Source organism: Trypanosoma rangeli (genome assembly GCF_003719475.1).
Source record: "Trypanosoma rangeli strain AM80 chromosome Unknown Tra_15.4_contig_00104, whole genome shotgun sequence".
Taxonomy (NCBI): Eukaryota; Euglenozoa; class Kinetoplastea; order Trypanosomatida; family Trypanosomatidae; genus Trypanosoma; species Trypanosoma rangeli.
The window spans coordinates 46,055-53,456 of record NW_021705848.1 but is presented as its reverse complement, the minus strand read 5'-3'; the positions used below and the strand labels follow the sequence as shown (position 1 = coordinate 53,456).

At 47.4% G+C, this 7,402-nt stretch overlaps 2 protein-coding genes across 2 annotated transcripts, besides 3 other annotated features; both read left to right on the top strand.

The window, feature by feature from the left end:
• Nucleotides 1-527: 527 nt before the first annotated feature.
• Nucleotides 528-3,410, top strand: TraAM80_03851 (putative CAS/CSE/importin domain protein; the record flags this gene model as incomplete). Its single annotated transcript, XM_029380803.1, has 1 exon — nt 528-3,410. One exon carries the CDS (start codon nt 528-530, stop codon nt 3,408-3,410), a length of 2,883 nt encoding a protein of 960 aa, XP_029239387.1.
• Nucleotides 3,411-3,580: 170 nt separating this feature from the next.
• Nucleotides 3,581-3,600: a microsatellite.
• A 182-nt stretch (nt 3,601-3,782) lies between these two features.
• Nucleotides 3,783-3,822: a sequence feature (GA-rich).
• Nucleotides 3,823-5,005: 1,183 nt separating this feature from the next.
• TraAM80_03850 (uncharacterized protein) lies at nt 5,006-6,841 on the top strand (the record flags this gene model as incomplete). Its single annotated transcript, XM_029380802.1, has 1 exon — nt 5,006-6,841. The coding sequence occupies one exon, from the start codon at nt 5,006-5,008 to the stop codon at nt 6,839-6,841; it is 1,836 nt and encodes a 611-aa protein (XP_029239386.1).
• A 294-nt stretch (nt 6,842-7,135) lies between these two features.
• Nucleotides 7,136-7,161: a microsatellite.
• Between the last annotated feature and the right edge of the window lie 241 nt (nt 7,162-7,402).

The following is a 7,402-nucleotide window of genomic DNA, read 5'->3' as shown; positions in this document are numbered from 1 at the left end:
AGGACGTCGGTACAGGGGACAACGTGTGAAAAGGGATTTATCAATGCCAGGCCCTTACCGATATTTTCTTCTGTTGATTGGACAGTACGGACTCCTGCCTCTTTTGATGATTCGATTATTATTGTTATTATTTGTCGGTGTTGCGTGTGGTTTCCTTGGTTATTTGCTCTCTCCTCGCCCACACGCGCGAGAGATCACTGGTCATATTGCCGTTGGACAATCTGCTAATTTCCCCACAGCCTCATTGTTACTTCCGCCTTCTATTCCCCATCCCACTTTTTTTTTAATGTTTTGCTCTGCTTTCTTGCCGGCGCATCCAACGCAGCTAAACTAATAAAAGTAAAATCTGGAGGATAGACGGCAAGGAGGGACAGTAGGGAAGGGTGAATAAAACTAAGGAAACAGACGGTAGGGAGAAAAGGAAAAGCATAACCGTAAAGGGAAAGATCTACAAACGGCTACAACCACAGCAATAAGTGATCAGGAGTTTTTTTTTTTAAAAAAAAAGAGGCATAAAGAAAGGGACTATGCTCGTCCTAGATCCAAATGATCCAGCACTAGCACGGCGATTGGTTCAGCTTGCACAGGACGCCACTTCCATGGATAGTGCTAGCAGAGAGAAGGCAGAACGTGAAATCAAGGAGTTTCAGAATTGTGTTGATGAACAAACCGGGTTTGTTTTGTTGCTCCTCAATCTTGCCGTTACACCTGGGCCTGCGGCTTCCTTCTGCTCTATTGTTTTTAAAAACACAGTCAAAATGTGCTGGAACGCTGCAACAGCAGAGCATTGCATCACAGAGGGCGACAAGCAAGTTGTTCGTAGCACTATTACAGGGGCTATGCTTCAAGCTGCTCCCAACGTTCAGCGAAACCTCGCCGAGGCCACCACTCTGATAGCGGAGGTTGACTTTCCAAAGGAGTGGCCAAATGCACTGGATCGCATTATCCAAGTCTTGGGGACAGAAAAGGATATGAGGATGCACTGTGCTGCACTATCCACAGCCCATGGTATACTTGGGCGATACCGCAGTCAAGGCGATCTCTCTGAAGCTCTTGCAAATGATTTACGAATCATATACACGTCTTTTACTGCTCCATTGCTTTTGTCGATGGAATTGCTCCTGGGCGAAATGGAAAAGGGAGGTGCGGGTGCCAAGGCTGCATCTCACGGCTTGACGTTAGCTGTGGAATGTCTGCGCGACCTAACTACACTTGACCTTGGTGATGAGTTTATTTGGAACATGGAAAAATTTGTCGCCGTTCTTCTACGCTGTCTCCAGTTCAGTAGGCCCGACGTGGATGAGACAAGCTTGATTGAGCTGAAATCTGTGGTGATGGCGTGTGTGACGCACTTTTTGCTGCAGTTTTCGGAGGACTTTGAGAAGTACGCAAGCGAGTTTCTCAAGGTTGTCTGGGACACCATTGCATCTCCGCTGAGTCGTGAGCAAACCATGGACGACATTGTCATTCAAGGGATGAACCTTCTCTCAGCTGCTTGCCGAGGTCCTATGCGGGATGTCTTTAATAGTAGAGAAATTCTTGAAAATCTTGTGGTTCATGTCGTTTTGCCAAATCTTGCTCTGCAGCCGGATGATATTGAACTATATGAAACTGAGCCATACAGTTATATTCAGCGGGACATTGAGGGTAGTGATTTTCACACTCGAAGACGAGAGGCGGGGGAGTTGGTGCGATCTTTGATGCTGGCATTTCCTGACATGTCTGGCCCGCTTTTTATTGAACAGCTGCAGCAGCTCATGTTCGTGGCATCGGCAGGTGACTGGAAGGCAAAAGATTTATCTATTTATTTGGTATCTTCTCTTTCCCTCGGAGGACAGTATGCGAACCTTCAGAGAGGCGCCACCCAAAGATTGAGCAATCTTGTGCCCTTTGAACAGTTCTTGAAACAAAGCGTTCTTCCGGAGCTTTCAAAGGACGTGTCTGAACACAGCCCATTTATTATTAAGGCCGATTGTATTCGTTTTGTGGCGACATTTCGGGCACATATTGAACCCCAACTACTTTCAGATATCATAGCACTGCTAACTACATGGATCCGATGCCAGGATGTGGTGGTTCGCACCTACGCCGCAAATGCGGTGGAAAGGATTTTTACGCTTCAACGTCCTGGTCAACATGAGAACGTCATCACAGACGCAAATATGGGTGATCGGGTTGCACCGCTGCTGCAGTGCCTTTGCATGCGAGTTCAGGAGGACAAACAACCAAACGCCTACACAATGCAGTGTCTTATGCGGGTGTGCCAGAATTGCAGTCGTTGTGTAGCTCCTTTTGTGGGGGACATTATCACTTGTATAGTTCCTGTAGTCCGAGAGAACGCAAAGAATCCTTCAAATCCCCTTTTTAGTCACTGTATGTTTGAGGTGATTTCCAAGTGCATTCAAATACGCCCTGAGGATGGACCAGCTATAGAAGGTGCTTTGTGGGAGTCTATGATTTTTATTTTACAGCATGATGTGCTTGAATACGTTCCGTATACACTTCAAATTATGGCACAGCTTCTTGATACACGCGGCTCAGGTGCCCTGGAGCCCCCGGCACATTATCAAAACTTACTGGAGCCTCTCCTAATCCCCGACATGTATCAGCAGAAGGGCAACATACCTGCAGTTGTTCGACTTGTGGTGGCTTTCATAGAGCACTACCCACGCTATATTCACAGCAAAGGATTCACAGAAAAAGTCTTGATTATCTTTCGATCTCTGCTTCAGTACAAAAATTACGATCATGAGGGATTGAATATTCTCACTGCAATTGTTATGGCCTACCCCAAAGACATCATAACACCATATATGGGAAACGTATATCAGGTATTATTTCAACGTCTTCAAACCTCGCGAACACCAAAGTATGTACGTGTTCTCATCATATTTTTATCGATCGTGGTTACCTTTCATGGCGCCGACGATGTTGTGGCGAAAGTTAACCTTATTCAGAACGGACTTTTCTGGATGCTGCTTCAGCGCGTGTGGCTTCCAAATGTCCAAAAGATTACAGGAACTTTAGAACGCAAGGTGTGCGTGGTAGCGTTGGCCAGTTTGCTTGGTGAATGTGCAGAGCTGCAGCGTAATGCGGATGCCTGGGCGAGCTGTGTCGTTAGCTGTCTTAAAATGATTCATGGTGCCGTTGAAAGCGATGATATTACAAGTTTTACTCCAAAAACACACTCCATGGGGGACTTGAAACATCATATTGACGATTCTGGTTTTACAAATGTTTTTTGTCCCTTGCAGGGTGCTGTGCGGGCTCCTATTGACGTGTGTGCATCTGTGAAGCAGCCGGATTTGTACTTTCGTGACCGCATTCATCAGGCGTTGCAGGGTCCTAGTGGGCCCCATCTTAAAAACCTCTTGCAGTCTAGCCCGGAGTTATTGGCCATGGTGAAGTGAGAGGGGTGTTCCATTTGGTATGTAAGCGGTGTTGCAATGCGTTAGAGGGAGGGGAGGCCATAGCTGGGATTCGGTACGCTTTTCACATAGGCACCAGTACTTTTTTTTTAGGTCTCCTTTTTTAAATTCTCGCTCTCTTTTTTTATCTGGCATATATATATATATGCATCTGTGTGTGTGTGTGTGTGTGCTTGGTTCAGTAAGAGGGGAGGAAAATCGTGAAGTTAACGCACCCTCTGTGTCGTGTGAGCAGAGTGATTAATAATGCTTAAGTTGCTGACTGCGAGCGGTCGCAGCAGTGATTTGTGGTGCGACGTCCTGGAGAGAGTCAATTGGCTGAGTGTTGCACGGTTGCATTTGTGTGGTCTTTCCTTTTTTTTTTCTTTGTGCGTATTTTTTTTCCTGTTTTTTTCGTATGCGTTCACTTCATTTGTTTTTGGTGTTTCTTTCCCTTTGAAGTGGGAGGCCCGTCGTTAGTCAATGATGGTCCCCAAGGATACACGCGGCCATAGGCCGGAATAAACCGGGCGACTCGCTCTTCCTCCTTCATCTAGTGTACGGCTCTGAACCACTGGTTTTGCCTCTTTTCGGCGTACGAGGCAAAGCCGCACACCAAACAAAAGTACCCGATATATGTAGTGTTTAGGTGGCGAGGGAGGGGGGGGGGGGAGTCCTGATTGCACATTGCGCATGGCCACATTCCCGAGCTGCATCCGATTGCTGCAGCGAAACGTGGCTCGCGCTTCTCCCAGGATTCCGCGGCCAAGGCTGACCAGCAAGATTTGTCGTGGGCGAAGGTAAAGTATCTGTACCGCGGCATTTGGGTTGAGTCTGCGTCTGTGTGTTTGCTCTGCCGAATATGAGCATGAGTTTGCATCATGGATTTACATGCGACTTCATTCTTGTAAATCTGAGGAGATTTTTTTTTGTAAAGGTTACCAGGCGACCTACCAATCACGTTTCCCTTCTGGCGAGGACTTGCCGTGCTTTCTGATGGGCTGTTTGGGAGATCAAATTTGATCTTTCAGTGTCTTTTGTTTTGTTTTTTGTTTCTTCTTCTCTCTCTTTCCTTCTCATTTTTCTCCATTGGTTTGCTGTTGTTGGTGGGAGAGAGTTGGGGTGACGAAAGAAGAAAACCCATCTCCCGCGCCGCTTTGTGTATCGCCGTTTTTTGCTGCATTTTAGTAAATAAAGAGTGTGCTGGCACGGCAAAGGTGCAGCGAGAGAAGTAGAGGCCTCCCCGTTTCCGTTGATGCGGGGAGTCCTGGAAGGGTGAAGGCAATGGAGCGCGGGGTCAGCGGGCACCTGAAAGGGAAAAGGATCAGTAAGAGCAATAATAAAAGAGATAAACGTCCGGTGCAGATGCTGTTGGTGTGTGGTAACTTGAATGCGTCTTTGCTTTTGGATTTTGTGCGTTGTTTCTGTCTGTTGGACGGTTTCTTGTACTGCGCCTTTTCTGCTTCTTTTGGGAGGGAGTATATACTCCTAGTGTTTGAGGAACGAATAAGTGAATAAGTTAAGCAAAAAGTAAAAAGGAGGACGATCCCGTAGTATTGTCAATGACAGTTTGTGTCACTGCCACACCACGCCAGTTTATGGAGGATGTTCTATTTGGCGCCAATAATGAGGTGATCTCCGTCAAAACTAGGGATGCGTCTCCGCTGGCAGGTGTAATGAAGGGAATGATTCTCAGCTCCATCAATGGCAACCCTGTGGGTCGAGCAGATGACGAGCAGAGGCGGCGGCGTAATATGGGGGACGAGTTAGTGCTACTCTTTGTGCCTGGAACCCCCGCGGGATGTGATGAGTTCGACCTCAATTCCGGCGAAGATGAAGATAACAACTTTAATCAGAGGAATCTGGACTTTGACACACCCAACCAAGACGACGTGTCAAATTATCCAAATAGCACCGATGTGCTTCTAGACGCCGCGGAAAAGGCTGGACCTGGTAGGTGCATTATTATTATGTGCGAGGGGGTAAATCCAGGGTATGCCATTAGCGTCAGCGCCGAGCGGGCGTCGTGCACAGTGATGTATATTAATGCGGTTGCCCGTCTCAAAACTCGACAATCTCTCTCTCAAACCGCTGAAATTTTTAGTAAGTCCCTTCAAAAAGGTCTCTGGATTTACATTGAGCAGGCAACGAAGTCTATCTCTCTCCTGCATAAACTGGCGGAGTGTATTGCGGAGGCCCAAACAGAAGGTGTCATTCACACCAAGGCACGTGTTTTTCTCATGTGCGAGCCTCATCCACACTTTCCTGAGGACCTGCTTAAAGGGAGTGTGACGTTACGCAGCACGCTGCGTCGTGGTGGTGGTGAGATGCAACTTGATAATAATTTGCTCGAGAGTCGCGTAGGGCACTCAGTGGTGCGGGATGGCGCTTTGTACCCTGTGGATGCACTGCCAGAGCATACAGGAGGACAACGACGTGTTAAAATTTCCCACGAGGTGAACATTGTGCCTTTGGAAAAAAATACATTTATGGAGCTAAGTCAGGGTGCTAATCCTGCGATGGAGCGCGAAACAGCAACTGGTGAAGGTATCACTCGCTTTGCCAAGTATGTGTTTGGTGCAAATGAAAAGTTTATTTCTCTTTGCAAAGTCAAGGACGGACGATACGCCGTAGGTACAACGGGAGGTTACGTTTTAATTTTGGATGCAGATGGGCTTCCGCTCATTCAGTTTCGACCACACAGAGCGTGTGTATGGGATGCTGCCTTTGTCACCCCCTACGATTTTGCGACAGCCTGCGAGGATTGGACCAGCTCTATTTTTAACTACTCCTTGGAACGTCAGGAACTCTCGGCGACATCGGTGCTCTCACTACACGGTGACGTATTTGCGGTAACGTATGCCAACCCAGATGACCCTCAAAGCGCTGTTTTATCTGGAGGACTGCCTTCTAGCGTCCGAGTCTTGCATTCGGATCGTCAGACCAGTTCCATGATTCCTGTGGGGGTTTCCACACAAGCCATGCGTTCTACTCAACGAGGACATGCGCTTATTGGAGGTGGTAATGGTGCTTGTTTCTTGGTTGATCCCGGCAGCTGCACGCTGCTTGAGACGACAACTCGTCATCAGCGTAAGGTGCCAGCTGTGTCCTGTTTTGGCCCCATGGCTGTGACAGGGGGGTTTGATAAGATGATTCGAGTCTGGGATGTGCGAAGTAGTTTTCGTATGGTAAGCGAGAGAGCTGTGTCAGAGGTTATTACCGCTGTCTCGATATCTGATAAATATGTGGCAGCGTGCAGTGGGTCCGATCTTCTTGTGTGGGATTTGCGAAGAATTGTCGCCCCTTTGGCGATCAAACAGAGAGCATGGAAGGATCTTACGCGTGGGCTTATTATGGACGGGGATGTTATCATCACTGCCTCTGCTGACGGTGTGGCGCGGTTTTGGTCGCTTGGAGCGATGGGTAACTTGTAAGCCGTCCAAGGGGCGCCGGAAATATTTGTATTGTGCAGGTGTGGTTGCGATTCCTTCTTGCTGCAGCAAAAGCACACCATTTTTTTTTTTTTTTTAGGTCAAGTCCTTATTTACTTTTCTTGTCCCTCCAAACTGTTGTACTCATCTCGCTACTAATCACAAGAAGCGAGACCAAACAAACAAGAAACGGAAAAAAATAAAACGGAACAACAACAACCCAGATGAACCACAAAAACAACTGGAAACAAACATGTAAACAAAAAGGACGAGAAACACCACGGGTAAGCAACGCACATATATATATCTATATATCTATATATCAGAAAAAAAGGTGAGGAAGTATGCGCTGCATTCTGGTCGTCACGACCGCTCCTCTGTTTATGGAAGGGTGTTGGTGTTGTCTCAGCGCTGCAGCGCCCACTACTGCTCGACTGAAGTATTTTGCTACCGTGTGGTGATCACAACGGTTGGTGCAGGATACTGCATTCAATGGGGTTGGCTAGGAAGGGAGGAAGGATGTATCAGTTAATTTTTTACGTGCACCCTTCTACTTTCACCTTT